Source organism: Podospora pseudocomata (assembly GCF_035222375.1).
Source record: "Podospora pseudocomata strain CBS 415.72m chromosome 2 map unlocalized CBS415.72m_2.2, whole genome shotgun sequence".
NCBI classification, from domain to species: Eukaryota; Fungi; Ascomycota; class Sordariomycetes; order Sordariales; family Podosporaceae; genus Podospora; species Podospora pseudocomata.
This window is the reverse complement of record NW_026946366.1, coordinates 278,688-290,143: the sequence shown is the minus strand read 5'-3', so window position 1 is coordinate 290,143 and position 11,456 is coordinate 278,688. Positions and strand designations below refer to the sequence as shown.

Here is an 11,456-nt window from a genome sequence, read left to right as displayed (position 1 = left end):
AGAAAAGAAGTCAAGATTCCAACTCCAAACGGTTGAAGGGTGGCAGTAAAACCAACAGTCCAACCGCATTGGGCCGACTCTCCGCGGCGGTTTTGCGGGGCAAACCTTTCAATACCAGCTTAAATACCAGGGCTGACCAGGCGAGCTCGTAACGAAAGTGACCCAGAGCGTTGGGTCACCGTAGTTGTTGATGATCAGCCGAGTTGGAATAATCTCAAGTTGCCTTGGTAGGGACATCAAGGACAAACATCTATCAAGATGGGCACCTTGAAGGTTTGTCGCGGTATAGCACCCTTGCATATCCAACGGCATACCCTAAGCCGAACAAGGCATGGCATAACTTGCCACTCTGCCAACGGTGGTTCGGCACTATCCAGTATCAACCAATTGGCCAACAGGCCTTCTCTCGGGGCAAGTTTCACGCGACTCTGGGAACGTGCCGCATTCTCTCGTCATGGCAAAGTATCATTACGCTCTTTTTGCGGATATCATGTATCCTCGGGTTCCTACAGCAAAGTCACATCGCCCTCTTTGATGGATACCATTATCCTTGCCCTCCACGCGACGACCCTGCAGCTGGACTCGAACAGACAAAGCCCCTCTGGAGCTCCATCCAGCCATGACAGACACAATGGAGTGCCCCTTTTGTGGCTGGAAGACCAAAGAGGGCGAGTATCAAATGCTGCTTGTAAGTCCCTTCCGTTTGCAGAACACAATGATATTGTCGCCGGCTTCCCATCTTTGAAGTGACCCCGACCCCAACCCCCGTAGAGCCTGCCCGCTAATTCAGGTGCGCAACGTGACAAAGCACATGGAAACGCTGCACGCTGAAGGAGAACCGCCCTTTCTTGCTGCTGCTGATCAAGACCGCACCTCCCCTTCTCCAAATAGTAATGGCACTGCCAACACGGGCAATGACGACGATCCAGGATACGTCGAGTGCCCGGTTGAAGGGTGTGGAGAATTTCTTCTTCTCAGCCAGGTGGAATATCACTTAGAACTCCATACCACCGAGGAGACCGACGTCCATGATTATCACCCTCCTCCACCAGACCCTATCACAGCCGTGTCAGAACCTACTGCATCATCATCACCCTTATCAAACGCTCCTGAATCAGTATCAAAATCATCTCACAAGGCCTCGGAGCCAAGTACACGCCACTCCAAGGCGATATCAGCGTGGAAAAGACTCCTGAAAATGCCTAGTTCCTCTTCATATTCACATCGTATTCTATGGCGTCGCCATGATTCTAAGACGTCTGGCGATTCCGAGAGTAAAACGCGCGGGACGCGGTTGGGTGTAAGTTCATGTCTGCATTTTAAGTAAGAAAGGAGCTCTTGTTAACATTGAAACCGAACAGAGGAAGCATCTCGGTAGATATGCGCACGAAGACCGAATGCCAGACTGGCTTGCGGATCTTTTACGGAAAAAGGGACAAGTCCAAACAGCTGGTAAGCAGTCTCAAAGCTCTCGAATTCACGCAAAACACTTAACAAAACCCCCCAGGCGTAGTCCCGGTCCTAGCCCAACTCCTCGAATCCTCCCTCTCCACCCACCACGCCTACCTCTGCCACCCCTGCGTCCACCACATCTCCAAGCTCAAGCGCGAAGGCGGCTTCTGCGGCTACCGCAACATCCAAATGCTCTGCTCCTACCTAACCCAACCCCCCCAATCAACCACCATCCCCAACGCCCACAAGCTAGCCTCCCAAATCCCAACAATCTTCCAAATCCAAGACTACATCGAGGCGGCCTGGGACAACAACATCTCCGCCACGGGCCGCGCCGAAACAGGCGGGATACGCAACACGAGAAAGTACATTGGCACCCCCGAGGCAGTGGCCATGTTTAGGTACTTGGGCGTCCCGTTTGCTGCCCAGTCGATCAAGGACAAGTCCCCCGCCAAGGCGGTCGAGATGCTGCTGAGGACGGTGGAGGAGTACTTTAGGTCAGATGACAAGGCGATAGTGAGGGGAGAAGGGGGCAAGGTGAGGTTGACGGGGTTGCCGCCGTTGTATTTTCAGCATTTGGGGCATTCGATGACTATTGTTGGGTTTGAGAGGGGGGCGGGGACGGGGGAGGGGAGGCTGTTGGTTTTCGATCCGCATTTTAAGGATTGTTATCAGGTTTTGGGGATGGTGGGGATAAACAATAACAGTAATAATATTGGCGATGGGAAGAGGGGGGCGGGGGTGGTGCCGGTGAGGTATCCTTATCCGGATGGGGCGCTGAAGGGGTATAGGAGAGGTGGGGGGTATTTGGGGGATTTTAAAGAGTTTGAGCTTTTGAAGTGGGTTGGACTAAATTGTTGATGATGTTGATGATGATTGGCGCTGACGAGAAATAGGCTTCTTCCTGGGGCGGTGCCTGTGGGGGGATAGGGAAATACACAGGGCGAGTAAGACTTCTGTTCTGGGAAGATGTGTGCGGATTGCTAATGATCTGTAGGATGCTTCATGGTTACGAGACGACAGAGGAGGATACAGCGGTGGTGTGGGCAGGGTTCCGCGTTAGGAAAAAGGTGGCGGACAAGGTCGAAAAGACGCTTGAGACTCTTTTTGGTGAGATGTCGACGTACCCGGTTCACCCCCAGCGGCCACGTGGAGGAGGAAGAGGAGGTAGGAGAGGAAGGAGAGGACGAGGGCATGGAGCGTACTGATGGTTATCAGTGGGACAAGCGTGTATTCATACTGCTGTGGTATTCTTGGCTATATTTCAGGGATATCATTTCCATGAGCCACTTTAGCCCAGATAGGTAGCGAACATGGTTCAGTAGCACTAGTTTATCACATTGCGCTTGAAACAAGAGTGCTATGCTAGGCGGTATTAGGAGGGAAAGGGGGAGATAGAAATAGAGATGGTCCAAGAGATCGAGATGGCAGCCGGGCCTTCTTGGATGTTAGAGGGCCTTATCAGACATGTAGAGCTTTTGTAAAACACTTCAAGCACTGATCGTTTGGTCCGCAATGTGATTATTTTTATTTCTCAGATTTTGACTTACGCGGTCATCTCCTTGGCGAACCACTCTTGGAGCTTCGCCAAAGCTCTGCTCCGGTGAGAGATCTTGTTCTTCTCGGCCTTGTCCATCTCGGCGTATCTGTTGTCCTGTCAGCTTCTTCTCACTTCCTCGTCTTTTGAAAATAAACCTACGTCTTCCCCTCATACTCAAAAATAGGATCCCAGCCAAAGTTGCTTGGCCCCCTTGCGGGCACAATCTTTCCGTGTGTGATGCCCTGGAAAAGGATGGGCTCATGTCCAGGTCCGGCAGAGTATCCGAACGTGCAAACAGCTTTGGCACCCTTGTCTTCATAGGCAAGCAACATGTTGTTGAGACCTTCGTGGCCAATAGACCCCAGGAACCACTTGATGTATGGTCCTGGGAGATCCTGCAGAGCATCGAAACAGAGGCAGGTGTCTTCTACCAAGACGGGACCGCCAACGAGTTCGGCGGCGCGGCGGCATTTGTCAATGGTTACTTCCTCGAGGGTGCCTTGGATCTCGACAAGGTCGAGGGACTGGTTTGTGACAGAGATGGCGGGCTCGAGGATGGCCTTTACCTCGGAGAGCTTGTTGGCGTTGCCGGTGATGAAGTTGACTTGGTGGCGGGCTTCGGTCATTTTGGCTGTTTGTGGGAGTCCTTGAGAGTGGAAGTGGGAAGAGAAAGAGTTTGTATGAGTGACAGGATTGGGGTTGACCTGTGAGATAAATCATTACCCATACGCGGTATTCTTAACCTGTAAATACAGTTCTCATTCTTTTATATGCATCTACGCCGAATGACAGCCTCCCTTCTTGGCCTGAGTCACAGGGATAATTGGGTGGATATCGCTCTAAAAAAGGAGGACCCCTGGCCCCTGGTCTCATCTTTTGAACTTGGAAGCAGATCGAGGCCCCACATTCCCCTCCACCCCGCCGCCGAAATAATTATCTGCCCCGCCATACCGTTGCGACTGTCCTCGAGAGCGAGTCCCGTCCTTCTATCAGTCCATCCATCCACTGTGTGTGCAAGTCAAGTTGCGACGTTGTGTTTGTGACTGTGTGTACTTTGCCATCTTTCCATATCTTTTTGCCGTGACATCCTCTTCTTCCTCTACACCACATCACCTACCAGTACCAGTCACCACCATGCTCGACATCAACGACTTCATTGCCGAGCGCGGCGGCAACCCCGAGAAGATCAGGGAGTCCCAGCGCAAGCGCCATGCTCCCGAGGAGGCTGTCGACGAGGTGATTGCCCTGTTCGAGGACCACCGCAAGAGTGAGTCAACTTCTAGTCTGTCCCGAATTGTACAACATGCCACAGTAGACTGATTGATCTCTTTGATCACCCATAACAGCTCAGTACGCGGCCACACAATTCAACGCCAAGATCAACGAGGTCCAGAAGCAGATCGGCCCCAAGAAGAAGGTACCATAAACCTTGAACCTCATCCAGCATCATGTTTGCGACGGCTATCTGACATGCGCGCGCACTCGCAAACAGGCCAAGGAAGATGTCACCGAACTCCTCGCGAAGAAGGCCGAGCTCGAAAAGGAAAAGAAGGACATGCTCGCCCAGGCTGCTGAGAAGCAGCAGATCCTGAACGCTAAGCTCAAGACCATCGGGAATCTTGTTCACGAGTCGGTTCCTGTGTCTAACAACGAGGACAACAACGAGGTCGTACGGACGTGGGCTCCCGAGGGCGTCACGTTTGAGAAGAAGAATGTCCTTTCTCGTGAGAAACACCGCAGGTCTATGGTTGGAAAGAAGCAATGGCTAAGACATGACGCTGGACAGACCACGAAGTTCTCGAGAAGCTCGACGGATACGACCCAGTCAGAGGTGTCAAGGTTGTTGGCCATCGTGGTTACTTCCTCAAGAAGTGGGGCCTCTTCTTGAACCAGTACGTATTCGACACTCTTTTTCGAAACTGCAGAGAGGATACTGACGGGAGACAAACAGGGCTATCATCAACTATGGTCTCGAGTTCTTGGACCAGAAGGACTACATCGCTCTTGGCACTCCTATGCTCATGCTTAAGGAGCAAATGGCCAAGACCGCTCAGCTCTCACAGTTAGTTCACCTTCTGGACTGACGATAGAGGTTAAATGCTAACGTTGGTTCAGATTCGACGAGGAGCTGTACAAGGTCACTGGCGACCAAGCTGACAAGTACCTGATCGCTGTGAGTAGCCCCTTTTTACCCCTATTTCTTGCACTTGTATCACCGTGACATTCGATGAGAATACCTTGGCATGCTTCTGATACCGACATCCAACAGACCTCGGAACAGCCCATCTCCGCGTTCCACAGCGACGAGTGGCTTCAATCCAAGGACCTCCCTCTCAAGTATGCCGGTTACTCGACATGCTTCCGCAAGGAGGCTGGTGCTGTATGTCCTTTGCCCCCGCCTATCCTGTAAAAAATTTGCTCACACCCCTCTAGCACGGCAGAGATGTCTGGGGCATTTTCCGCGTCCACGAATTTACCAAGGTGGAGCAGTTCTGCCTCACGGATCCCGAGAAGTCGTGGGAGATGTTTGACCAGATGATTGCCAACTCGGAGGAGTTTTACAAGTCGCTAGGCATCCCCTACCGCGTCGTGGCCATCGTTTCCGGCGCGCTCAACAACGCCGCCTCCAAGAAGCTCGATCTCGAGGCTTGGTTCCCCCACCAAGGAGAGTTCAAGGAGCTGGTCTCGTGCTCCAACTGCACCGACTACCAGAGCAGAGACCTCGAGATCCGCTTCGGCGTCAAGAAACAGACCGAGATCAAGAAGACCTATGTCCACGCCCTCAACTCTACGCTTACCGCCACAACGAGAACTATTTGCGCCATTTTGGAAAACTTCCAGACTGAGGATGTAAGTTTTTGACCTGGGGGGAGTGTGTTGAGTGATGTGATGTGCTGACAATGTGATTTAGGGCGTCAAAATCCCAGAGCCACTGCGCAAGTACCTTCCTGGCGCCCCTGACTTTATCCCTTTCCCTGGCAAGGCCAAGAAGGCGGAGGAGACGAAGGAGGTTCCTATTCGTTAAGTGCTTTTTGGTAGAAATATAAAAAAGAGTTTGATGATGCATGGGAAGCAGGGAGTTTTGTGAGTGTGTAATGATTTGAACTGAAAAAGTATTGTTATTTGTTTTTGTGTTGAAGTGAGATGTTGACTCTTGCTTCGAGCCGGTCACTTTGAACGGCTCATCTATACATGCGTGTCACCTGTATTTCCATTTGTGACTTATCAAGCAGTCAGCCTTGATCCTTCTCTACTCATCCACCAGTCGATCATGCCCAGCATCCAGTGTCAATTTTTAGGAGGGAGAAAATATGTTCATATCAAATCCACGACACCCTTTACAGTTATTGTTTTCCTTTCTTGTCTCCTCGAGCAAACGCAGTGGGTTGAAGCAAAACCTTCAGCCCATCGCATCTAGTCGAAGAAACAAAAAAGAAAAACAACAACCGTAAAGGGTGTCGTAGATTTATTTACTTTGTGTGAAAGATATATGCATGTTAGGATCGATCCCCTGTGACTTATACCGCCCGCTTCATCATACACAACATGACACAAAATAGACATCAACAAACAACCGCAAAACCCGTTCGACGCCCCCTCGTTTCTCGTTTCCCCATCCCTTTCCCGAAACATATAACCGTTGCCGACCTCGGCCGAGAAAAAGAAAACAGATGATGAAAAAAGAAAAGACAAGAAAACGTAAACCCTCCCCCGGTTCATACATCGCATATCAAATCGTGAACAAAAAAAAAAGACAAAAAACGTAGAGAACATGCCCCTGTTGAAAACGAGGGCACTTCACAACTGTGACAACCAACCCAGCGGCAACCCAGCAAAGTAACAAGACACTTTCACCATGCCCTGCTTTACTCCCTAGCCCCGCAACCAATCACCAAAACAAAAAAAAACGTTGTTGTGTCCCATTCCAGGTCCATTACCCCCTCTCCTTACTTCTCTCTCTTGGGTATCTCCGATCCATTACCCCCCACCTCTTCTCCCCTCTTCCCATCCTTCACATCAAAACACACTTACTCCCCCCCACCTCCTCCCCAGGATTCTGCGTCTTCTCAATCTGCCCAATCAACAGCTCAAACGCCTTGGCCACATTCTCATCATACCTCGCGCTCGCCTCGGTCCACGCGCACTTGAACTTTTCGCAAAGCGCCTTCCCCTCTTCCGGCGTGACCTGTCGCTGCTCAGGACGAAGATCAGACTTGTTGCCCACGATGCAGATGGGGACCGAGTCCGTTCCCTATTTTTTTTTCGTCACAAGTCAGCCTAATATCCCACATTTACCCTCCAATTCTCACAGAAAGCGATGGTATAGCCCTCGCTAACGCTCGCGCAACTCACCAAATGGTTCAAAATCTTATCCCTAATCACCTGCACCATCTCAAAGCTCGGCAGGCTGCTGACCGAGTACACCAGCATGTACCCGTGAATCCCAATAAAGTGCTTGCTGTTCAGGATGCTGTACTCATCCTGGCCCGCAGTGTCGACAATTTCCGTCGAATAGTCCTGCCCCTTGTACCGAATCTCTTTGCTAAAGGTGTTTTCGATGGTGGGGTAGTACGACTCGACAAAGTGCCCGTCTACGTAGCGGACCGCGAGCGAGGATTTACCTGTGGGAGAGGTGTGTTAGAGAGAGAGAGAGAGAGAGGGAGGGAGGGAGGGAGAGAGAGAAGAAAACTGACCGACGGAGCGGGAGCCGACAATGGCGATTTTACGCTGTTTTGTTGGGGTGTTGGCGGGCATTTTTGCGGCTTTGAGGGAGGAGAGGGGATGGGTGGTGGTGAAAGGGGGGATTAGATATTAGATTTTGTCGAAAACGCGAAAATCAAAATACGCTGGCTGTGGTGTAGTGCGATGTGTGAAAATGTGGTGGTGTTGTCGTAGTTGGGAGGAATGTCAATGGTAAACTTCCTGTCAACAAGATCAGAAGCAGCAGCAGCGGCGGGAACGCGCAAGGTATAGATAGGTATAGGTGACGTTTCCCGGTCCGGTCTCGTCTTTCCCTAAAGTGTCGCCACACTCGCGTTTCGCTTCTGGGTTTGTGGACAAATGGAAACGGATAAAGGGTGGGATGAGGAGTGCGCCCCCCTGGTTGGGAGTTTTAGGTAAAAAAAAGTTCGAGAATCTCTGGGGCCCTGCTGTGATATCCACCCTTCTATCCTTGGAGAGGCGAAAGGAAAGCTGAAGACGGCCGGGTTATCCTCTAAACGATTGGCTTTCCAAGCGGGCCGTTTGGGAGATCTGAAAAAGGCTGGCGCTGGGCGGGGATATCTTGATCTCGTATATAGATAATGGTTCGGACGGATCAGCCCAAGACAAGCGGAAAGAACTGTCCGTGAAAAGGAGCAAAAGGAGGACGTTGTCTGACTTATAGAGATGTTCTCATTGGTCCCCAGCAGAGAGGAAAGTGTAAGAGAAGACCTTACACAAGGGAAGGGAAGGGACACTGGCAGTGACAGCTTCCCAATGCTGCGGGAAGCGAACTAGTCTAAGAGAAGGGAAAGACCACCGCAACCCACTGACACTTGCGACTGGAGGCGGGGTTCAGCGTGACTGGCATTGGTGGGGTCGTTGTGGGGCTACCGGCGTGGAGCCTGTGACGGTCGGCAGACCGGCCCAGATGCCCCGTTGCGGCTCAAGTGTCCCACTGCCAAGATCGGGGCCGTTGAATGGGATGCCTCTTTCTGACATGTGCCTCCAATTGCTATTCACCATGACGATATGTGAGCACACCGCCAAGTGTTGCGAGGTTATCATTGCTTCGTTACAATCCCTGAAAGCTGACACATTACCACAACATCCAGACGACCAGTTTGGAAATGTGGCCTCCTTGAACGGCGCATCCTTGAGCTCCGGTTTGAGTTTTACCAGGAGCTAAACAGCCCGTTCCTGGAGAGCCGCGCTTTCAGCCTCTCTTCCATTCTCCCCCTGTATCTGAGAAAGCTTGAATAGAGCACGAGCTTGCTGTCCTTGTCCTTCGACCGGAGTCTCCGAAATCCCAACAACAACCTCCAGCAGGTTACTAATGCCATGATGTTAGCAGAGGGTGACGGTAGTAAGCAGAAAGTTGGCACTTACACAGCTGAGCTAACGTGGCCATCCCGGTACAGCATCGAGGCTACATCGTACTGAGAGTCGCAAGTTTTGAGCCGGTTTCCCAATAAATCCGCGACGAAAGGCCAGTGCTTTTGATGCCAGCCGCAAGGCCTCGTTCGTCCGCCCCTGAGCCAGACGAATACGCGACAATAAGACCATGTCCCCTGAGAAGCGAGGATATCCAGTGCTCAGAAAGGTCTCAACAGTGAAGTCCTTCAGGGAGGGACATCTTGCGAGCATCTCCTCTGCTTCATCCGGACGGCCCATGCGGAGAAGTAGACTCGACATGTTGCTGTATGAATTGCCGATTCTGTCGCTATTCGCCTTCGGTCGGAGTCTAATGGCCTCCTGATGAGTCTCACAGGCCAGATCCAGTGCGTTCACCTCAGTATATGCCAGCGTGATGTTGTTAAGACTATAGGCAATGAAGGGATCCTCAGGTCCAAGCTCTTCCGAAGCATCACCTAGGCTGACCGAAAATTGGTCTCTTTTTTCAACATTGCTAAATGGGAAGCTGTAACACTAACTCAAGTTCATCTGATAGGAATGCAAAACTTTCGCTGAGGCCCTCAGAACCATGGATCAAGATGTCTTCTGAGATACCATCCGGGTCGAAGTAAAATAATAAGTAGAGAAGTCGAGTGGGGTTTGCTGATAACTTTTGGAATGAGACATCCCACACAGTGCTCAGGGTATGTTCGTAGTCGCTTCTAGGAGCCTTCCGGGCGTCGATTTTGGCGGCGTAACGCTCATATAGCGGGAGGACCTCTTGCAAAGACAACTTGCGTTGAGTAACAAAACCACCAATCTGAGCTAGCGCCAGGGGTAACCCCCCAGGGCTCCGGCTGATGTTTGAAGCATTCTGAAGATCGGCCTGTGATGCAGCGCCGATGTCAATAGCCTTGAGAAGCATCTGGGTCCCTCATCATCGCCTAATGCATTGACCTGTATATGCTGGGCTGTCGAGGCTGTTGCAACAGAGAGATCCCTTGTGGCGACAAGAATCGAGGCACTAATCGAGCCAGGCCAGGCTGTCTTCGAGGATGTGAGATCCTCCGCGTTGTCGAATATGACAAGGCAAGTTGTATCTGAGCACGTCAGGGTTTCGATCCTCATGAGAAAAGAGACATGCCAAAGTCATGCTTTACCACAAGATTAGAACCTCCCGCCGGGCCTATCGACTCCCAATGACGGATGACTTGCTTGTTGTGAGCAGCCAGCTCTTCACCTTCCACGATGCTCCAGCGGCGTCTTTGGTCTCGTCATTGGTCCACAGCAAGCCAAGCCCACCAGCAACTGTACGAAAGCTTTGACTGATGGCAATTGCATTATCACTTGCCATCCACAGAACAGCATCAAACTTGTCCAGGCTTTGGTACGCATACTGGGGTTGCGATTTGAGTTTTGCTAACACCACCCATCCCGAACAAGGCCTAGGAGTTCAGTGGTGACACGGCGGCTCCAGGCTTCAGAACCTCGTCAAGCCTGCCTAGAATATCACCGCGCCCACTGAACTTGGTGTTGGCCGTGTAAGGGATGTTATTGTACCGGATACGATCACTACTGAGTCTGTATTTTGGTGACTTTCATCGCGTTCAAAAGCTCGAGCACTTCCTTGTATCGGCCTTCGTCTTTTTGCATCCGCAACACATCAGCCTTGCTCTCTACAGCACAAGACATGCGCTTGATGCGCATCATAGTGCGCGTGAAGTCATTGCGAAAGGCCCGGTAAAGCTCAAGAATGAAATCGAAAATCGGGCGAGACTCTGGAGAGACTTGTTCTAGAATGATACGAGCTCCATACCAAGCGACACTAAACAAGTCATCAGCAAGATGAAATGGCCAAAGCAGAGTGGTGGCAGACTGGGCTCTACCGTGCCATGTGGTGCGCATATCTTTGCTCCCTTTCCGTTACACCATTGAATTGGTCCCGGATACCCAATTGGAAAATCTGAACATTGTTGACTGCCATTGCACACAGCAGAGGACTTTGGTCGCGATGATGATCTCGTCTGAAGCCGGGGGGATGACACTTCCAAAGTATTTCAGAGTAACTCACCCCCAAATAGGATTCGCTATCAGTAATACATGGACGTCTGTATCCTTTCCACCAAGTTCCTTGCTCTACTCTCGAGGCTTTGATAATCCAGCCTTCAGCTCTCGAGGCTTATCGCATTTGTTCCGTGTGGCTTGCATAAGGTATGCCTAAAGGTTTCACGTAAGCCGCCGTTTATTTGTTCACCTGATCGATGTAATCCTACAGCCCCCATTGGTGTATTCGACATCTAAGCCTTGTACGTAAACTTGCAGTCCAGAAGCTTTTGTCTGCTTAGCTTTACACCAACGATGCTTGATT

The 11,456-nt window shown here is 51.2% G+C and overlaps 6 protein-coding genes across 6 annotated transcripts; 2 read left to right on the top strand and 4 right to left on the bottom strand.

The window, feature by feature from the left end:
• Positions 1-17: 17 nt before the first annotated feature.
• Positions 18-2,928, top strand: QC762_205440 (uncharacterized protein). The gene is made up of 5 exons (XM_062887432.1): positions 18-688; positions 809-1,300; positions 1,362-1,452; positions 1,508-2,399; positions 2,450-2,928. Exons 1-4 carry the CDS (start codon positions 620-622, stop codon positions 2,311-2,313), a joined length of 1,458 nt encoding a protein of 485 aa, XP_062745541.1. The 5' UTR covers positions 18-619; the 3' UTR covers positions 2,314-2,399; positions 2,450-2,928.
• Positions 2,797-4,077, bottom strand: HAM1 (nucleoside triphosphate pyrophosphohydrolase ham1). Its single transcript, XM_062887431.1, has 2 exons — positions 3,152-4,077; positions 2,797-3,098 (listed from the first exon to the last, which is right to left on the bottom strand). The coding sequence occupies exons 1-2, from the start codon at positions 3,616-3,618 to the stop codon at positions 2,999-3,001; spliced, it is 567 nt and encodes a 188-aa protein (XP_062745540.1). The 5' UTR covers positions 3,619-4,077; the 3' UTR covers positions 2,797-2,998.
• SES1 (Cytosolic seryl-tRNA synthetase) lies at positions 3,783-6,051 on the top strand. The gene is made up of 9 exons (XM_062887430.1): positions 3,783-4,259; positions 4,339-4,409; positions 4,485-4,716; positions 4,779-4,884; positions 4,944-5,054; positions 5,108-5,165; positions 5,262-5,372; positions 5,426-5,842; positions 5,904-6,051. Exons 1-9 carry the CDS (start codon positions 4,127-4,129, stop codon positions 6,015-6,017), a joined length of 1,353 nt encoding a protein of 450 aa, XP_062745539.1. The 5' UTR covers positions 3,783-4,126; the 3' UTR covers positions 6,018-6,051.
• Positions 6,052-6,409: 358 nt separating this feature from the next.
• On the bottom strand, positions 6,410-8,508 carry RHB1 (GTP-binding protein). The gene is made up of 3 exons (XM_062887429.1): positions 7,687-8,508; positions 7,346-7,614; positions 6,410-7,244 (listed from the first exon to the last, which is right to left on the bottom strand). The coding sequence occupies exons 1-3, from the start codon at positions 7,745-7,747 to the stop codon at positions 7,005-7,007; spliced, it is 570 nt and encodes a 189-aa protein (XP_062745538.1). The 5' UTR covers positions 7,748-8,508; the 3' UTR covers positions 6,410-7,004.
• A 370-nt stretch (positions 8,509-8,878) lies between these two features.
• Positions 8,879-10,013, bottom strand: QC762_0036880 (uncharacterized protein; the record flags this gene model as incomplete). The annotated part of the gene is made up of 4 exons (XM_062883311.1): positions 8,879-9,026; positions 9,083-9,122; positions 9,178-9,569; positions 9,628-10,013. The coding sequence occupies 4 exons, from the start codon at positions 10,011-10,013 to the stop codon at positions 8,879-8,881; spliced, it is 966 nt and encodes a 321-aa protein (XP_062745537.1).
• Positions 10,014-10,660: 647 nt separating this feature from the next.
• Positions 10,661-11,072, bottom strand: QC762_205370 (uncharacterized protein; the record flags this gene model as incomplete). The annotated part of the gene is made up of 2 exons (XM_062887428.1): positions 10,661-10,913; positions 10,975-11,072. 2 exons carry the CDS (start codon positions 11,070-11,072, stop codon positions 10,661-10,663), a joined length of 351 nt encoding a protein of 116 aa, XP_062745536.1.
• Positions 11,073-11,456: the final 384 nt, after the last annotated feature.